Consider the following 21,905-nt stretch of genomic DNA (forward strand, 5'->3'; position numbering starts at 1 on the left):
TTGTATTGTTTTAACAAGTCATAAATGGAAAGGCAGTTTTGATAGTTTACTGTTCAGCTAGACATTAATCACTGCAGGTAACAAGATTACTAGAATCAAGACAAGCAAACAGGGCACACTCATGGAAAAACAAAAATTCACCACACTAAACCTTCCCTCCAGTAACATAAAGGTAACACAAATTGCAGATATTTTAAACCAAGATTTTTATTTTGGTTTTCAAAATTGCCAATATTTACCATACAACAGTATAAAAAAAAAATATATATTATATTGCTGCTAAAATATTTTCCCCATGTATGTTAGAGTAACCAATAGTCTTAAGTCCCATATTTTCACCAAACACCCTACTCCTTTTTACAATAAATTATCAAAGAGATGTACAAAATATTTCAGGTGACAGGGAAAACCAAGTGAGAGGATAATAGTTTTACAAATGGGGGATTTGGCAGCAAAAAGAATTACAATGTTATACATGTAGGGATTGAGTTGTACATTTTTTTCCTCTGTTACATTGTGCTTTTATCACACTTTTGTTCCAATAGAATATAATTATAAAAAGTTGTTGAAGTAACAAAGTATGCCAATTTAAGCCCTAGACATGGAAGAATAAAAATGATGGTTTCTAATGATCTGTGTGACCATTGGCAGCAACTTCACATTAAGCAGTTAGTAAGTTTCCTGTATTTGCCAATTGTTCTCTAATTAACATCCCTGGAGCTGATACACACAGTAGTGGTTGCCACAGTCACTTGATAACGAGCCTAATGTGGGATCAAGGTCTTAACTTTTACCATTTTATAAAAAATGCTGCATTATATATTTAGAATTCTAAACAGTAACTTATCTACTCAATTCAGAATTTCTGCATTTATAAACTACATGCTTTTTTAATGCTCTACAACTTTCATTGATTTAAGGTGCCCATACATATTGAGATATCAGGCAAGTGACTGAAAAGGTCCAATCCCCAATAATTTAAGAGGCTCATTAATAAAGTATGGGGCTCAGTGCAGTTGGAAGAGAAAATAAGTCCCTATAGTCCTGCGTGTGTCACTTTCAACTCCACCACAGCCAGAAATGATCTGGCTACTCTGCAGTGGTGTCAATGGCTGATCATGTTCAATTTTGCTGAGGCCAAACAGTACAAGATTGAGCACAAGGTCAGCACATATAGCCAACTTTAGAAAGCATTCATCAAGTAAACCCAACTCAAAACCCTCACACAGCTCTGTCAAATGCTGTGGATCAGTTCTATCCACAATAAGTCTCTGAATCAGTGATGTTTACAAGAGATGGCACTTTGACAGGGTGTTCAACTTTAAGAGTTTTACAAAATTTCCCTATATCCCAATAATCGTACTTTAGTTGGGTTCCCCATTCTGTGTTCAGCAAGGTCTTTGTTGTAGCCAAACCTCATGCCATCACTTTGGTGATGCTCAACATTCTCCATACCAGGAGAACGGACGCAGACACTGAAGCTTTGAATTCAATCATTGTGTTGGATCTCCTCTACTAGAGGAAAAGCTGTGAATCACCAAAGGTGATCAGCAGGGGTCCCAGATATAGGTTTGTGCAGAGACCCTGTTAATTACAGAGTATAGAGGGGGTGACCACAAAGTATCATTATTGGAAAGGGTATTTAGTAAACTTTGTAAATAAAGCACAAAAGACTGAATTGGGGGAAGGGGTGGAGGGAGAAGTTACTCCTCCCTTAAGAAACTTTGGGACAAATATCCTATCTTTTAAAGCAGATTATCCTAGCAAAGTGACCAACTCATGTTACATTTGTATAGTTTGTGAATAAAATAGTTGCATTACAACAAAAGCATATTTTGAAAACACTATGTTTCATTATTCTATACTGATCATGGCAAAAAAAACAAAAAACAAACACCTTATATCAAGTAATCAACCATCATATAGACTTGTGCTACATTAGCTTAAGGCAGGAGAAAGAAAATAAAAATAAATCCAGACTGAAATATTTAGTAAACAGATGTAAAATTGCAAACGTATTGGTTTTACAAGAATGTGTTTTAGTAGCAATAACAAACTGGTTTAGTTTAGTGTTGACAAACCCGGTATGCCATTAAATCAATCCACAAATGAAATGTCCTAGCTCATTCATACAGGTAGATCCAATTGATACGTAAACATATACAGCATTTGAGGTGCATAAATAAAGTGGATGCCAGAGGGATAGACATCTGGACAAGGCTCAACAGCTTCAGAGTTTAGGTTTTAGCAATATAGTCCATTAATCTTGTATATGTTTATACTGCATTAAAGTTATACTATTGTCACCAACATTGTAAATGAAAGCAATTTAAAGCATACAAGTTTTTTCCCCTCAAATGAAAAAAAAAAAAAATATAAGTGCAGTGCTCAATGAAGTGCGATCATTTGTGTGAAACAGGTGAAATGTACTGTGCGTTGAAATACTGTATGAAGATTCAGAAACAATTTTTTGGTAAGCTTCTGTAATGTCGTGCAACATTACTCTTTCATATAAGCCAATAAAGTTTTATGTAAGGTGTGTTGGAGGGGAAGGTGAGGGAACAAAAGCACATTATCCAGTCTTGGAATTCTAAGACCTTCAACACCAAGAGAAGAGGCCCCAGCTGAGCTCGTGCAGCACTGCAAAGACTGAAGACCATGTAAGACACATGTAACATGTCCCCAAGTACAGGAAAACCAAAATTAAAGAGCAGCAAGCCTGGCATTAATCTTGTATCATCTGTTAATGGCATGGTCATACAGTTCATTGTATAAAATTGTCTAAATGTGGTTACATAATATGTAACAGATGTTTCCAGAGCAGCAAACCCCGAAAGAAAGTTCTTTTCTGTAAAGACTTTGGAGCCCTTTGGACAAGAGATGGTGGTGTGATTTTGCTCCAAAGTGAGTAAGCCATAACAGACTCTTCCTCCATCATGGTGTAGAAGACAAATCTAGACATATGTTAAAGCTTTGGTTTTATGGTCCCATGTCAACTGCATTTTCAGTTGATTTTATTTGCTCTTTTGTTGGGACTATTGCATTGAAAACAGGCAGTTTTTTTTTTTTTTTATCAGTGTCAGAACATAAACAGTTCATCTCCATCTGCAGGATTCAGCTCCATTCTGTCCCAGTTGAAAGGAGACAAGCATTCTTCACTCTGAAGATCACTTGCAGTCACTCCAATATCAAGAACCTGAGGATTGGTCCTAGACTCAGCAAGTCTGTGGATGGTGGAAAGGTCCTTGTTATTAGAAGGAACAGCTGAACAGGGAAAAATCAGAACTAGTACAAAAATCAAGCCATAATATACACTAATGGTCCAGTAGAAAGGTGCCCTAAATGTTTACTATGAAGTGTTGCTGTATAGACCACCCCTATCTGATCTGCTTAATCAAAATGCAACTTTACAAAGAATTAGCATTGTGTACAAAAGTCATCTGGAGTCCGTGGCAAGGAAACATTAACCAGCATTAATGTGTATATCACCAAGGCAGCAGGATCTCCAGAAGACATGCTGAAATGCTGCAGACAGCCACCCAAGAATTATAAGATGCCCCCTTCCTTTATGGGCATTTGGTTTTAAATTCAAATGCATATATTAGATTCCCAAGTTGGAGGCTGTGTTTGAGGAGACCACCTTATTCAGAGCTACTTCATAATTTACTTCCCACCCTGTAGGGACTACAAGTCCCATGATCATTCATGGATATACTCTATAAAGTTACCTTGAAAATGCCTCGTCTAATCCATCATCAAGTTCCTATAGAGAGAAAAGAAATTAATAAATTCCCACAACTTTACTATAGTAAAACATTGAATGCCTAAATGTTAAAGGGGTACCACTCCTATATGAAATCATGTTGTAAACAATATATTTCGCTGTGATGTGGTGTAAAGAGAAAAACCTTCACTTGATAACGTTTTGCTCTTTTACCATCGGGCAATCTTTACTGTACTGTATATTAGGGGTCATATTAGAGAAGTGTCTTGCCCAAGTTAAACTTAAAGTTTGGAAACCGTAAAAAAAAAAAAACACACAAAGTGGAAGAATAAAAAATTAAACATGGAGCACCAATAAAATTTAGACTTTTGCAATATTCAAGCATGAGCGCAAAGTCCTCTCTTGTGTATTAGTGGCTAGTAACTGGCAAATGCAGTCATTCTAACTTTATTAAAAGAAATGGGTTCTAAAAACTGGTGTTCATTGAAGTTCTCCCATGTATCTTAAATTCAGGATTTTATTTTAAATATATCTGCACATGTGAGGACCTTTAACATTAGCATTTTAATAGTATGTAAGCGCTTGCTGCCTACTGAAACTAATGATTTTCCAAACTGATTTAAGAGGTTTACATCTGCAACTTACCCATACTATGTTGTTATTCTCATTGGGGGCATCTTGTTGAAATATGCCTTCAAAATGATTGTCACTGGCATTTAACCCGTCCAAGGCTTTAGAAGAATCTTCTAGTTCTAAGAGATTACCTGTAGCTACAATTAAATCACATGGACACAATTAGAGGAATTAAAAGTGGGCACATACAGAGCACAGCTATTTAAGGAACGCTAGACACCAGGAAGGAAAGCTTACCACTTTGATATCAATGTGAATACATGCATTTGTTTGTAATGGATGATGCCATCACCGTCATAGATGACATGAATACCAAACTCTAAAGGAAAATATTTCAAATCATACACTGTACCTATATATCTCAACTGCTTCATCTCTTACCTCATCTCAAAATACTGTCAGCCAACATACAACACACCTAGGGAGAAGGGGGGGGGGGGGGGGGGGGGACTAACATTTTGTGTGGCACCACCAATCACGATGCATGGCCTGTCACACAGAAAACAAGCCTATTTCAGTGTAGCAAAGGAACCACCTTTCCCACACAGCCTATGACCTTATGACCACTGGCCTTGTTAATGTCCTACACCATTTGAAAGTAAAGTGTGTATTATTCAATATAGCATACTTCCAATTTAAAAATATAGATCGAAATCTCATCCTGTTGAGGAAACACCATGAATTTTTTTGAATCTTTTATGGATATAGTAGCTCGTTGTGGAACAATACATATGAAAGGTGTCAGACAAAAATGGTTCTTTCCAAGGCATTTACCAAATTGTGAACTTTCTGAACTAACCTCCTTTAAGACTGGTAAGACTTGATGAGCCGTCGGACTGAGAACTACTTGCCCCCTCTCCATCAGAGCCAGGTTTATCCCTCTTCTCTTTACCTGTAAAACAAAGACTGGTAGTAATTGTTGCTTAATGCCAGTAACATGCCTTTCTGCACAACTGGCCTCATGTAAACAGTTAATTCAAGAAAAAAAAAAAAAAAAAAACCCAAAACCCAAAAACAAAAACCCCACATAAGTCAGTCATTATTTAAACGCACAACTGGATAATGTATAATTATAAATAGTGTTTGATTATAAAACTCTTATTTGAGTTGAGGCAGTAATGGGCAGTTAAATTGACCCAGTTTCCTTGATATGGAACAAAGATTGTGACCTTTACAACGCCACTGTCAGGAGGGGATTGCTGGATATTAAGAATTTGAAGACAAGTGTGCCAAAATTAAAATACTTTGCCTACAGCTTGGTTAGAAGCCATTTGCATGTTAAGCGCAGTATAATAGTTCTAATCCTACCAATAATAACCTAGTGACAAACCAGACAGGCACCAATTTATAATAAACATAAGTTTCTTCAATAGATTCATCACTAGCTGGGGTTATTCATTTTCTAAATATGTGTTCTGCAAACAGCGCCAGCCCCCTCCAACTCTGCCTGCGAACAGAGAATAACCAGAGAAACTGTGAGAAGGGCGCTGGAGAATCCGATTTGCTTGTCCACAGTCTAAGCATGCAAGCCTACACTGTAGAGGAAAGTCTCCAGCGCCAGTCTTCTTCCTCCAAGTCAGTCCTCCCTACTAATAAGGAAAGCAGAAGGGTGGAACAGGAGATTTACTATATTTTATGCTACTGGGTGAATGGATGGGATGGAAACATTTTATCCCAGAGTAATAAAACCTCATGGTAATGAGCACACTATAAAACGGTGGTCACACACAAAATAAAAAAAAAAGTAAGTAATACTTACCATCTCGGGATACTTGCCAGAACTCAAACGCCACTTTAAAAGCTTGAGCCACTGTTAACGTAACTGCATGTGCCTAAAAAAAATATATATAATATAACCTAGAATTCTGACTTTGGTAGTACTAAGATTCACAAGTGATGCAGCTTTTGTACATGGGGCAGTTACAAGGTTTAGAAACTATACACCAAGCTATCTGAAGAGTAAATTTTAGCACTTACAATGGGTATAGGATGGTGGGTTTCTTTAACGAGCAACCACCACTGGTAAAGTTTACTTTACTCCAAATGGTACACACTCACAAATGCCCCAGTCACTCCTATTTGCAGCTGTGTCCAAGAATGTAAGCTGGCACACGCTGGGCGCTCCTTTACAGTCTTCACATTGGCGCTTATTTGTCCTATGTTGACTGTTATGTAAGCTCTGAGGAAACCAGGGCATAGATAAAACTACAGTGCCATACAGAAGCTCTAGATAATTCAGGCCACTGGAAATCTAGAACTGATCCTATGTTTTTTTTTGGGTCACTCTTTTGTCCTTCAAAGAGCCCCACAAAGACATGCAATGTCCATACAAGTATTTAGTAATTCTTTACATTTGTGACCTAAAGAATTCTGCGTTGTAGTGCCTGGGCCTTATTACTGAAAACTGATAAGTGTCCTTTTAAGCTATTTCCGATATCTGAAAAGACTATTGCATAAAAAAAAACAAAAAAAAAACAACACCTCTCAAAGAAATCACAATTCAATCCCACAACACTTAAATTTGGATTATAAAGTGAAACATAAAACCTAGTAAAAATAAATAAATTCCAATAGCTGGAAAAGTTGTTGGTTAGTAGGAAATGTCCAGCACAATATCCAATTTTCTTATGGACCAGGCTGCTACATACAATGTAATATATTGAAGCCCAACCTGTCTAAACAAAAAAAAAAAAAAAAAAACCCAAAACAACCCCCCCCCCTTCCCCACTAAAAAGTTTTATGTATCCATTAGCACAACTGCATTACAACTGTTTTATATACAATGTTTAAAAAGAACCACTAAACAGATTAGGTTAGAAAAGTGTATGGAGTGTGAGTGGCTCTGAAAGACACACGGCTGTACAACAAAGGCTGGAGAGAGTCTCCAGGGGCAAACAAACAAACATCTCATGCTTTGATTTACAAAAGGACCAAAGAGTATCAAACTACAATATTAAGGTTACCATTTTCCGTTTTGTACAGAGAAATGCATGGCATTCCAAGGTTTCATTCTGCTGGCTCTGAGCAATGTAGGCAAACACTTTATCATGTAACTTATCAGCTGTGCAATATGATATTCTGCAAGAAGAGGGAAACAGTAATGTACACCTTCTTAGAGTAGAAATCAGAACATTTTTTGGTAGCAAGCGAATGCACACAAAACAGAAGGCATAATTGAAACAAGATTTTTGATTCTCAGCAGGGCTGATTTATGACCACCTCAGAACCCCAATTTCTTTTAAAAGTAAAAGCACATTTTTCTATTTCTGCCGGTACAAATTATTGCTGCAGAAGATTAGTTCAGAGCTCTGAAAGAATCCATTGTTATCCGCTTACTCTGTTCACCAATGGGTGTTCAAGCATTACACTATTTATTGCATTTCACCACTAATAGCTAGGGATCACCTTTATCTAGAAACGTGGGAGGCCGATGGGGAGATAAAAATAAACTTGTCACCCATCTACTATATATTAGTAGTTCTGAAGGTGGGTACCCTGTCCTAGTCCATTAACCATCCCTTATGCTGGGTGTAGTTACATGCAACCCAATGGACGACATCACTGCGATGTCCTGCTGTGCACATTGCCAGTCATTAAGATAGGAATCTCCGCTCATTTTTCCTTGCACCCTATAGACTATTGCAGTAGAACTGGGAGACCCTAGTACTGGCAGAACAGCATCCCTGGGCAATGCAGGAATTGGTACCACTTTGTAATACATATATTAGAAAACATGCCTTAGAGCTGGAGGAGATGTGATTTCCAAGTGTATAAACTTCCACACCTTATTAACTCACCTGTATATTGACACATTCTCAATCAGCTGGTTAGTAATACTGTCATTAAGGATTATTCCTCTGGGAGTCACTTTTAGAAGAACCTTCTGTAGTTTCTTTCCACTTGCTTTGGCCTGGTTTAATAAAAAAGTCCGCTTTACATAAAAAACAAACACATTCTGCCACAATAGCATTAGCACCTAAACCTCCAACATCTTCTCATTCATCTTGTGGCCAGAACCACCACTCGCCCCCGAAACTAAACAAGGTTCAAACACCATTTCCTCTAACAAAATTGCCTCAATCATGTTTGTGAAAAACATTGATCAAAGTGGATTTTAATCACTGAAGTGTCTCTAGGAAGTCTGTTCATTTTAAATGACTTTAGTAGCCATAGGTAGTCTGTACTTGGAAAAATCAGTGTAAACTCTACACAGGCTAAGCCTACAGACTATTTTGACTCAGGGCCAGTCAGTCAAGATTAGACATGTCAACATGCCTTTGTGAAGTCCAATGTCTGACATATCTTGTTGTAGTTCCTTCCATTAGTTGAAGGACAATGAAACATATCTAGGCGATACCATACAGATTGGTTTTTATTACAAGGCAGAGACTAATTGTACGCTTTAGACCCACTGTCATGAGCAGTTAGTCACAGGCTAACCCAAGCGTCTAGCAAGTTTTGTACAAATTGTAGATTCCATATATTTTTGAAGTTCTTCAGAAGAGAAGACTCCTAACCCAGTGAAGAGCTGTAACTACACTATAATCAATATATCAGGGAACAACTTCTAAAAAGGTAAATAGGAATAGGTCAAGGAGATTTACTGTCAGTCCCCCCCCCCCCTCCCACAACTTAAGCTGCCATCACAAAACTTATATCTGGTACAACATAACTGAACACATTTGGTAAAGTTACTTTTTGGGTGTAAAAGCAAGGGAAGCATCTCTTTAAAACATGGAAATATTACACATACTGTTGCTACAATCCTCTTCACCGCAGCTGCAGATAGCTCTTCCCCTTTTGGTTGTTCTACCAAGGTCATGCCCAAATACTTCAGATGAAATAACATTCCTTCTAATAGTGTTTCCCTGGTATCTGTCCAATTTTCTGGAAGTTCTAAATAAAAAAAAAATAAAAAAATATTTATAATAGTGTTTATTTCACTTAGACAAAAACAGACCTTGAGCAAACACAAGTAGTCCTGCCTCTGCCAGGCACATGTTTGTTCACACACTAGAACAAAAATGGATCAAAATGGACAGTTACAAGATCAAAAAAGTAAGCTATGAAAAAGGACAGGCTGCATTTTGTTTCAGAAGCTCCCACTTATAGTTACCAGATAGCATTCAATCCATATAGTGTCCTTCTCCCAGGCAGTTAGTGGGAAGGTAAGGGCACGATGGAATACAACAGGCAAGCAGCCTCCATGATAGTCCTCTAGGTAGTGATTGTTCACTGTACCCAAACATTGCTTCCATGAATATCTTCCTTATGTTATGCTAACATGACAGGCACCTGTCCGAGCACATTCTGATGTACACCACAAGAAAGGAGTTGTCTAATAGGAACACTATAATTAATACAAACTCCAACGATCATTGGACTGTAGAAACAGTTTAAATTTGCAGTACATTACGCAACAGTCATTCACCAGAGAGCAAGACACACGTTGGTATGAAGGAAGTGGTTTGTTCAAACAAGGTGTTTAACCAAGCAGACTGACAGTTAAGCAGCAACACTTGCTTTACAACAATGCAGGATGGATTGGTTTGTTTGAAATACATCCCTATAGGCTTCAAGGGACTTCTATATTAAAGCACATCTTGAGACACAGAATGTGTTAACTGCAATCATGCATGTGTCCCTTTTGAATACCCTAGGGCACCAGACATCAGGCTTTCTATGGGGAATTGTGATTTATAAGTGTGCAGGGCTACAACACATTGGGGCACAAACCATCTACCTCCTAAAACTATGCCGCCTCCAGTCTATTTACTGAAGTGAGGACAAGTAGTGAGTATGCACCGGAAAGAGGCGCAAGAGTAAGCTTAGCTTTAAGAAAGATGCAGCCATAATAGGCAAAGGTCATAGGACATCACAGGTCTTTTAGGCAAGGCCATCACAAGAGTTTTATTTTGCTCAACACTGGTCATTGCAGATTAAAAAAAAATTAAGGCTCTAGGAGATAACCAATGTGCAAGAGAATGTCATTAAAACAAAATTAAATTGAGGATATGTATACAATTTTAAATCCCTGACCAGGTAATGAATAAAAGAGAAACATGTGAAACAGACTTAAAATGGTAACAGAAGGTTTTGCATATGAAGTAAATATATCCAAACCTTCCAGTGTAATAGTGGTTCACAACAAGTGTAATTGAGGTAAATGTCCTGTATTTGTTTTAAACAATTTGTAACAGTCAGTCAATAAGTTACTATCGGTATTAAGAAATTCTTGAGTTTAGATGAGCATTCAGTTGCTGAAAAAAACTATTGCCATCAGGTATTACAGATTACAATGAGGATGACGGCAACATATGAATATGCAGATACTTTTCCTACTCAACATCTACTATGATTCAGTTTACACCCTCATTTTAGTAAATAAGTTTAGATTCAAAATTCTCTGCTCAGGAAGATTAAAATCCATTTTCACTCTAGTATATGTACTACAGCCAATTCCGGTGGCAGGATGGGTGATGTGTCACTTCCTTAGTTAGAAACAAAAAAATTATAACCCAAGGCCAGGTATCCATTGATGTTGGTTAGTGTTTAACACTAATGGAAAGTATGTAAATATTTTTGGAGACTACTATAGTCCTGGAAAAAAGATCATGCTACGTGCTTATATTTTAGAAGCCAGTGGACTGAAACAAGCCTGTTATAACAAATCCATAAGACACTGATTAAAGAGAAGCTCATGAGACACAGAAGTGAGGGCAGAGAATTAAGGGATTGAATAGGGTTAGATGCATCAGGCTGTATAGGACAGTCCTAAATAGGAATATCACTAAGCAGAAGAACAGAGGAATACAAAACCACCATTTTGAGTAGCAGGAAATATACACATATTAGTAATGGTGTGAGGTAGGAAGTAAAAACAGGTTGAAAGAAAGCTCACATCAAAAAAAATGTAAACAACCTGTTGAAAAGCAGTTTTAGGACGTGTGACTGGATCACTGATTAAATACATTTATACCAGAAGTTATTTAAGGAAATGGCAACAAACAATACACCTATAGAAGGAACAAAGAATTTATCAAAGATTAACATATCACATGGAACAAAGTTTAAAGGAAGTGCAATATACAAGAACACAGGAAAAAAAGTTGCAGCTGCAAATACATTTTTAAAAACACCCATTTATAAAATATTCCAGTTTATAAATGCACCATAAGATTCATTGCAGTGACCGTTTAAAACAAAAGGTTTCTATAACAGCCACATGTTCATGTTTAGGAGCAAACACTCCAGTCTAAAATTAGAAGGAAGGGGTATTGGGAGGTGGAGAGAAATAGTCCTCCTCCAAAAAACCCCAAACATATCAAAGCCTACTCAGTTTGCAATTTCATCCACAATGTTTTGTTGGTCCAGGGCCATATATTTCACATTACAATTCATGTCAATTTAGAGATATTACTGTACATGTGACTATAAAGTAACTCAAGGACAATCTTTTGTAATTTCCAAACCACCTATTCACATTCAGTCTAGTGTTTATTCTGGAATAGCTTGAGAATATAGACAAGCATGGATTAAAAATCAGAAGAGAGAAACCCTACAACAGGATCTCTCCAAAGCCATTCAATGCACTTTGCACATGTATATTTAACATTTGCCTATGTGCATTATATAGTACCCACACACAAGACAGACAGCTTAATCTATCTTAAACCTATTCTGTTACTGGCTATCAAATTGAACAAAAGGCGGAGGATGATGCTTTCAGAAGGCACATTATACTGTATGTATTGTAACAACTACATGCATGCCTGAAATTCCTAGCATTACAGACAGCAGAGCCAATACCACAAACTGGGATATTGTTAAGCATGTAATTGTCAGATATGCAATAAGTGAATTCTATAAAATACAGCAGAAGTACAGAAGACCAAAACATATGAACTTTCATAATGTGTTTCTCCCTACCACATACACTATAACAAAAATGCAAGTTTATCATTCTTCCTGGATGGGCCAGATTAATTTGAAGTAAGAAGCTATTCCCCACTCATTTCAATGGGGTTTCTATATTTAGTGCAGGTGATGGAAACCCCCATGGAACAGAATGGGGAGAGTCAGTTTGCGCACCCAGATGCATTTGCAAAAGCATGCAAATCACAGTGTTGGACCTTTTTTATTTTAATGTAATGCTAGTGCTTAACATGCTTAGGCCCTCAACTGTTTTGTTTTTTTTACCAATTGGGGGTTATGCTTCCAGTTCATTCCTTCCTTTTCCACAAAATACTTTTGTGCTGGAGCAACTCCATACTCTTCCCTACTGTACTATTGTCTCATGCTTGCGATAATTGGGCTGTTACTGACAATCATTGCAGAGTTTTCGGATTTAAGCTTTTTGGTACGAGTGTCCAGGAATGTTTGGCTGTAGTAGGCATCTCTGCATAACTCCCTGGCTTATAGCTTCTCAACTCTTTAAGTGCTGACAAGCTAAGGTAGAGTACCCAGGCCTCCTATATTGTGGCAAGCAGTTTATCTCCAAGCCCAGGCACCCTACAAATGGGTGATGGGCAGCAGATTTAAAAGTGGTTCCAGATAAAATATGAAGGGATAAAATAAAACAAAAAAAAAAACAAACCAGTAGGGAACATCTGGAGAAAATGCTTGGTACAGGTGTACAGTCATGGCCAAAAGATGAGAATGACAAGTATTGGTTTTCACAAAGTTTGCTGCTTCAGTATACCATAGCAACATCTGACAAAAAGATCTAAAACCCTGAAGTAAAATTACAAGCATTTCATAAGTGTTAAAGGCTTTTATTGACCATTATATTAAGTTTATGCAAAGAGTCAATATTTGCAGTGTTGACCCATCTTTTTGAAGACCTCTGCAATTGGTGTCAACTTCTGGGCCACATACTGACTGATGGCCGCCCATTATTGCCTAATCAATGCTTGGAGTTTGTTAGTTTGTTTGTCCCTCCGCCTCTTGAGGATTGACCCAAAGTTCTCAATGGGTTTAAGGTCTGGGGAGTTTCCTAGCCATGGACCCAAAATTTCAATGTTTTGATCCCCGAGCCACTTAGATATGCTGGAAAAGACATTGTTAATCACCAAACTGTTCTTGGATGGTTGAGAGAAGTTGCTCTTGGAGGCGGTTTTGGTACCATTCTTTATTCATGGCTGCATTAGCAAAATTGTGAGCGAGCCTACTCCCTTGGCTGAAAAGCAGCACACACATGAATGGTCTCAGGATGCTTTACTGTTGGCATGACATGGGACTGATGGAAGCACTCAACTCTCCATTTTTCAAGATGCCCCAAACAATCTGAAAGGGGGTTAAACAGAGAAAAATGACTTTACCCCAGTCCTCAGCTGTCCAATCCCTGTACCATTTGCAAAATATCAGTCTGTCCCTTATGTTTTTCCTGGAAAGAAAAGTGTCTTCTTTGCTGGCCTTCTTGACACCAGGCCATCCTCCAAAAGTCTTCGCCTTACTGTGTGTGCAGATGCACTCACACCTGCTTGCTGCCATTCCTGAGCAAGCTCTGCACTGGTGGTGCCCAGATACTGCAGCTGAAGCAACTATAGGAGACTGTCTTGGCGCTTGCTGGGTGTTCTTGGGTGCCCTGAAGCCTTCTTCACAACTATTGAACCTCTCCTTGAAGTTCCTCATGATGCAAAAAAATGGTTGATTTGAGTGCAATCTTACTAGCAGCAATATCCTTGCCTGTGAAGCCCTTTTTGTGCAAAGCAATGATGACTGCACATGTTTAATTGCAGGTAACCATGGTTAAGAGGAAGAACAATTATTTCAAGCACCACCCTCCTTATAAAGCTTCCAGTCTGTTGTTCCAACTCAATCAGCATGACAGAGTGATCTCCAGCGTTGTCCTTGTCAACACGCTCACCTGTGTTAATGAGAGAATCACTGACCTGATGTCAGCTGGTCCTTTTGTGGCAGGGCTGAAATGCAGTGAAAATGTTTTTGAATAAAGTTCATTGTCATGGCAAAGAATGCCTTTGAAATTAACTGCAATTTATCTGATCACCTCATGACATTTTGAAGTATATGCAAATTGCCATAATAAAAACTGAGGCAGTAGACTGAAAAATATTTGTCATTCTCAAAACTTTTGGCCATGACTGTATACACTTCTGGGACCCTGGCACTTCTGAATGTTCCAATGCTCAATCCTCATAAAGCAGTTAGAACTATATACATGCTTAAGCAAAAACTTCCACATTGCATAACTTAAACATCCAAAAAAATAAAAAAATAAATCTAAATTCCCTGAGGAATCACATTCCAATTGAGAGCATCTTTCACATAAATCCATGCTCATCTGAGGCCTTGGTAACTAGACCATGGCTAGCACACAGATCTTCCTTGACCAAAAAGCTCCTTACACTCTGGGGGAGGGGGCCAGGGAATATATTTACCTTGGGGTGAAAACTGCGAGCTGTACTGAAAGGACGCTTCAGGTTCAATTCAAAAGACTTAAGGACCCACAACTCCCTGCTGTTAAAACTTGCTTACTTCCTATCCATAGACTTCACATGAGTACTTCAAGAGGCCATACACCACCAACTACAGAAACAAGCAACTTAAACAGCTTAAAGACCTTCACACTAAGTAAGCCTCTGAGTTTTACTCAGGCTCCATTCAGCTGCCAGCTCTGGCTACAGTAGCAAGGATTGTGGCAAAAAATTCCCCAAAAACAAGGATCGCTGTATAGCTGTCCGGAACCCTTCCTAACCTAGTTTCCCATAATGCCATGCAGTGACTCATTGCATGCGCAAACTGCCAAAGTCTGAAAAATGTTGCCAGTATTTTTAATTTCCTGCATCAGATCAGCTCCTAGAAGGTAGCAGACAGGTGTTCCCTGGATAGACAGCCTAGTCCTCTGCTTGCAGCATCACCTGGACCCTAGAGAAGGTAAGCTTGTGCACTACAGAAAATAATCACTACCTATTACTAGTCAAAGGAAAAGGCATAGGGCAAAGTGGAGGAGCTACCTTATATACCATCCTAGGGGTGTATTTGGTTTTTTTTTTAACCCCTCTACACAAACTGGAAAGGAATTAAACCCATGTTAATGGCTGCCATGGAGGAATGGAGAAAATATGGATTGTAGGCAACAGAAATATTGTTTAAAATGTGCATGTACTCTTGTAGCAGTCTTGCTGAGCTACACCAACAGTTCGCAGTGGATAGAGAATATATGCCAATAGAGCATTGGGGGTAAACTCATGCCAGTCAGTCAAACACTAAGACAATATTCCCAGCTAAATTAATTTTTAATATTGTTTTTTTTGCAAAAAGTCAGTTGTCTTGCTGCATTCCAATTACAAAAGCTATGCTTTTCGAGCCTCCTGTAAAGTTACATATGCAGTTTAGCTTGCGTTTGAACCTATGGAAGTCAAGAGGGTTAAATCAGTGGTTGCTCAGAAGCACATTTATATGTGCCTATCATACAATCCCTCTGCCTGGTTCAGCAAAAACATGCAGATGGATTTTAATCAGATGTTATTAAGGGAAAGGCGTTGTTTTAAGTTGAGCAGCTGTATCATGCTAAAGGCTGTGGTCCATGAACGGAAATACTTTCAATATAACACCTTTCCAAAAGCTGAACAACCCTTTTAAATTGGGTCGTCAGCTACAGATAATGAAGGCATTCATTTTGGAATGGTACCAACATGCAAATAAGTTTACTAGAAGCCAGCTACCTCACCAAGGACCACTCACCCTGAATATTCACCTTATGAGACACAAGGCACTGGTTCCTAGCAAACTGATAAGGCACAATACCATGGACAATACTTTAGCCCACAAAGATACCTCAAAATACCTCCCAACTCAATACTTCCATTCTTTACAAAATCTGTGTTCCTCACTCACACTGGTTACATGCTCCCATTCTTAGTTGCAGGACTTTGTGGAATTCCCACACTTGCATAAAGCTTTTCACTAGTGTTCAAACACCCTCCTCTTCAAGTTGGCTTATCAAAATCCTCAGCCACCACAGGGTACTCAATTACCATCATCTACGCAGTTCACATAAGACTTGCATGTGTCCTTTCTATACTCAGACCATCCTGTGACCAGCATGTGTGCCTGGATCATATAGCCAACTAACAACTTTCTAACTTTGCATCTGGCTGGACCAATATACAATATGTAGCATTTACCATCATGCACCAAACCCCTATTTTCATTAGATTGTAAGTTTGGGCCCACTTACCTGTGTCTTTTGTTAATATTTGGGAAATATGGGACTAGTTATATAGTCTCCTTCACTTGGTCACTATGCAGATTCACGCGCGCACACATGATCTTTCAGATTTGCGCTCTTCATCTGTCATAACCATCTGCTGAAGAGTTGATGGCTCTAAACCAGGCCTGTCCAACCTGCGGCCCTCCAGATGTTGTGAAACTACAAGTACCAGCTATCAACAGGTTGTCTATTGGCAAAGCATGCTGGGGCTTGTAGTTTCACAACACCTGGAGGGCCGCAGGTTGGACAGGCCTGCTCTAAACCATACAGAGACCTGCCTACATTACTGGTCAGGAGTGCATACACACTTCAGAATATGCCCGACATTGTTCCAACGTTGAGATTTTTAGACCAGTTATGAAATAAACGACATGTGCTTTTTGGTACCATAAAACATGATTGTGGGAGGGTAGACACCAATGCAATATTGGATCCAACAGTCGCTTATCGTCAATTGGTACGATAACTGGTTGAAAAATCTGTAGTGTGTATCTAGCTTAAATGAAAGGCTGAGTCAGTGTCTGTACAGCACATGTATATAGCCACTATGCTTGTGCATCAGAATACTTGACCAGATATATTTTTATTTTTCTAAATCTGTTCATTGCCTTAGCTGCAACTTCCCCATCTTAAGATATTATCATTCTGAGGCAAATATCAGAGTGATGGTTAAAATGCAGTTCCAGACACTACAGTAAAAAAATAGTGTCCATGCTTAGATCAGCATTCAACATCTGATGAGAAACATTTAGCAGTGACCAGAGGGTCAGCAACAGACATATGAAAAGCAATTTTCATTTCAATCATTTATTGATTTGTGAAATAGATGTGTTTTTTGTATACCCAGGTCTTATCTTGTTTAAAGTTGTAATAGGCAGACGTTTCTCAGGCAACAGAAAAATGAGTATTCACATAGTGGTCTGCCAATGCGGTTGTTTGACACCAAACTAGACAGAAATAGTCATGTGTGGGGCCAAGGTCTATGGCCAATAGTACTAAAAAAATTAAACAAAAACCAGGAAAAAAACAAAACAAAAACAACCCTGGATACGATTGCGTGCATTTTAACAAGTCATAATGGCTGCCAACATCATTGTCAAGTATCACCATTTATTTATATAGCACCACTGCCCCCATTGGAGCTAACAGTCTAAATTCCCTAACATACACACAGACACTAGGGTCAATTTGTTAGCAGCCAATTAACCTACCAGTATGTTTTTGGAGTGTGGGAGGAAACCTTAGCACCCGTAGGAAACCCACACAAACACAGGGAGAACATACAGACTCATTACAGATAAGGCCATGGTCGGGAATTGAACTCATGACACCAGTGCTGTGAGGCAGAAGTGCTAACCACTAGGCCACCATGCTGCCTAGTATGGCTAAACTAGTATAAGGTATTCCATCTGCAAAAGTCAGTGTCAAGTGTTTAACAAAAAAATACAAACATAACAAATAAAGCATTTTTTGTTATGCCACAAATATCCTGAACCAAGCAGAAACCTGAAAAAATTGTAACTAAACCTAAGGAAAATTTGTATGACTCATTTGGTTTGATTGAGCTGGTTATATACCTTTTACATATTCATGTAATAGGAGTTTGCTCAATACAAAACACCTGGCTAGACATCAATTTGTCTAGCAGTGTTCTCCCCAGCACCTATTTCACAGTCCCGTCAACCAGCCGTTTTTACAGGCCACCTGGATTTGAGCCCAACACAGTCCTATTATAATTCACCCTATTAACAGGCAGTATGTGAGCACTACAGCCAGTAGTGTGTTATCCCACACACTGACCATCAGTCTGACCAGTCTTGGCAGGTGAGGGCAATAATCTTTAAAGTTTATCAATATTATCACAAAGTCTTACAACTGCCCCCACCCAGCTACTTCTTAATGCCACCGGGGTGGCAATTTTCTGGGGAGGACACGGATATATGCTTTCAATCATTTGTTGATATAATCATTTATATAGCACCACTAACTACACAGTACTGTACAGAGAATGCACTCATCAGTCCCTGCCCCAATATAGCTTACAGTCTAAATTCCCTAACACACACACAGATTAAGGTCAATATGATAGCAGCCAATTAACCCATTAGTAAGTTTTTGAATTGTGGGAGAAAATCCACACAAACATGGGGAACATACAAACACCACACAGATATGGTCAGGAAACAAACTCATGTCCCCAGTGCTGTGAGGCAGAAGTGCTAACCGTTAAGCCAGGCTGCCCATACAATCACAAGGCATACACAGTACAATCAATTCTTCTGATTGAAGAAATTGCTCAATTCGCCATGCAGGAAACTACTCTTGTAGGACTGTTAGACTTTAGCACAATTACAATGTGTACAAAAAGCAAATTAAGCAATCAAACTGGCTAACGCCAGATTGAAGCACAGTGCCATCTTTAGAGAGCTCATAGCAGCTGAGACTGCAGATATATTAATATATATTAAACACTTGCCAAGTTCTAAGTAATGACCAGAGCCTAGCATTTAAAGCATATACATGTTGTATTTTTAATGCTGGATACCACTTCAAAGACAAGGGATGAAAGAAATTAAAATTTCATATGGGAGGGTGGCAAGAGTTTTTCATGTTTACTTAAATATCAATCACAACAGCAATTAATAGGTTACATTCTGCTATGATATATATATATATATATATATTTTATACAGTCAAGAGTAAGTAATGTTGTACACATCACCCATTAATCTTACCCCAGAGACAGAACTTGACTTGCACTAATAAAAGGCGTAAACTTGTCAGGACAGGCGTGTATGTCATCATCTCACATTCTAGGCACCAAAGGCCAATAATCAGGGAAAAAATACTTCACTCACATCCCATAGCAAACAAATGAGCACACACATACCATAGTGTGTTTGCAGCAGGCCATGGTTTCTTAACTCCATAAGTGCCCTCATAGTTATGTTCAGAGAATATAATTTTCTTAATCACAAACAGATTAATTAGTTTAAACAGAAAGCAATGATCCCACAGAAGAAACTCCAAACATAACCTGTTGATGTACTTTAAGAGCAGCCATGACATCTGAAACATTTTTTGCCTTTATAGTAAACACACCTAATGCCCACTTGCTCTGTTAAACTTCCTTTAACGTTTTCTGGCAGCCCCTCCCCAACTACAGAGAGTCTGCATAACAGTTTTAGCAGACAATGTCACCAGTGTCCTAGAGAGCAAGATTAAAGCTGCCGCACACAGCTGTGGGGTGAGAAATAAAGGGATGATCAAAAGTTCCGGTTTATTACAAGGTTATATGTATGGCTCTTACTGTGCCAGGGACTGCACCAAGCACTGGTCGGCTTAAACAATGGTGCCAATTTAAATGGACTAAAAAGCCAGTCCATTAAACAAAGACCGTGTCATACGCTACAAGCCACTCTGCAAAGGAGAAATATAAAGAGATTCTTAAAAAGCATTAATGCTGTTGAAAACAAGCAGATATAGTTTCTTGTTATTGTAAACTTGACTTTTAAATATTATATCCAAGTCCACTTAGAAAAGATCAGCTCTTTCATCAGGTGAAAGACAGATGGATTTACAGTCTCCCAAACTTTAAACAATATATCAGGACTAGCGACTCCATGAACAGTCAGTCAGCAAGAAATCTGCTGATCTAAGCCAGAATAAAGTTACGTTATCAGCAGCGGGGATACGACTCGTTGGGACATATACTCAGGTTACACACACGGACAAGCGCTTGCATATAAAGTCTACACATATAACAAACAGATGCTTGTGTTACACAAATATACCTATATACACTCCTCCCCTCCAACTCCCTCATGTCCTCTGTACTTACTCTTGTGCTTCCCTCCTCCCCATGACTGCTTGGCAATACTTGGGCTCCTGATGATCGCCCTTCCCGCAGACTTCAGTGCATCCATCCTGCTCTGTAGCAGCTCCTACTGCCCAGATCCTCTGCCACCAACTTTCCAACTTCTGAAAGTTTTCCCTTCCAACCCTCCCTCTCTGGCAGAGGAGTCGATGAATGATCACGTCTGTACAGGGCGGTCATATTTATGTAAATAGGGTCACCTGACACACTTTGGACCCACCCTGATCCTTAATAGTGACTCTAGCTTCGTTATAGATATTTCACCAAACTTGCTTTTTTATGTGTTGTTTGTTGTTAAGCAGGTCAAATTATTGTTGTGGTTGCTTCACAAAGATGATCATGTACTTGTTCAGGTTTCATTAACTATGATCGGTTCAAATTGATATCTGTGATTGTAAAGGATAAAACTAATCGTTCCTAAATCCCATTTTATACATCATACATGACAAAAAAAAGTTGCATGTCGCTACCATATAGTATTATCGTCCCTTTAAAATAACTAGATTTTTCCTGCACCTCTGACATTTTTATCTTATACATTTAATGGCAAACATTTTCTACTGTCTAGTTGCACTTTTGCAAAAAGACAATTTCTAAGTGCATTTTGACTGTATAATATGATATTAAAACCTAACACACACAGAATGACATGTAATAAACATAGTCCACTCACTTTTGTAATTAATTTAATTAATTTAGGACATAAACCGGAGATAAACAACAACCAAGCAATATTTTATGAGAAAAACAAAAAATGTAAATAGATAAATGGGGTGGTCATAAAGTGTTAGCAGTGTTCACTCCTTTGATGTGCATATTTTCAGGTGTGTCTGCAAATGGGTGATTTTCCAGGGATAGTTTTCAGGGCCTGGGAAGTGAGAGTGCACTTGAAATGTAATTGACAGATATGTAGACACTCAGGTAAAGAAGACGTACCAATATGATTATTTGCAGTTCAGGAATTACCCATGGAAGGTGATTTTAGAGATGTCCTTGCTACATTGGCCATGTTGAGTTCACGTCACAGTGATCACAGCATGGCCTGTGCTCCTGTTCAGCCTTTTAACTTATTGGTTTTAATATCTTCTGCAGCTCTTACTAAATACATTGCTTTATTTTCTCTTGTTTGTGAGAAATGTGATTTTGCTAAGCTGACACCATCTCGTTGCTTTATAGCCATTTTATTCTCTTATAGCTCAAAGACAGCTTAGATACAGCTAGTTTGTAGGAGTTATTCATTATTATCTCGTTGTTTGCAAGAAACTGTGCCTATTACCTTGGATATGGCAGACAGGAGATAAACCAACCCCCCCGGGGGGATTCCTGTGTGAAAATGTGAGAATGTAGCAAGATCTGTGTAAAGAAAGCATGAGTGGTTAAAACCTTTTGGGGCGTAGTTTTCTGAAATACGTGATTTTGTGTAACCAGAGTGCTAT

At 38.6% G+C, this 21,905-nt stretch overlaps 1 protein-coding gene across 1 annotated transcript; it reads right to left on the minus strand.

Moving 5' to 3' along the window:
• Positions 1 to 189: 189 nt before the first annotated feature.
• On the minus strand, positions 190 to 20,625 carry LDLRAP1 (low density lipoprotein receptor adaptor protein 1). The gene is made up of 9 exons (XM_075195345.1): positions 20,434 to 20,625; positions 9,111 to 9,253; positions 8,155 to 8,267; positions 7,321 to 7,435; positions 6,117 to 6,189; positions 5,157 to 5,249; positions 4,370 to 4,494; positions 3,729 to 3,763; positions 190 to 3,224 (listed from the first exon to the last, which is right to left on the minus strand). The coding sequence occupies exons 1-9, from the start codon at positions 20,516 to 20,518 to the stop codon at positions 3,080 to 3,082; spliced, it is 927 nt and encodes a 308-aa protein (XP_075051446.1). The 5' UTR covers positions 20,519 to 20,625; the 3' UTR covers positions 190 to 3,079.
• Between the last annotated feature and the right edge of the window lie 1,280 nt (positions 20,626 to 21,905).

Source organism: Mixophyes fleayi, chromosome 2 (assembly GCF_038048845.1).
Source record: "Mixophyes fleayi isolate aMixFle1 chromosome 2, aMixFle1.hap1, whole genome shotgun sequence".
Lineage (NCBI taxonomy): Eukaryota > Metazoa > Chordata > Amphibia > Anura > Limnodynastidae > Mixophyes > Mixophyes fleayi.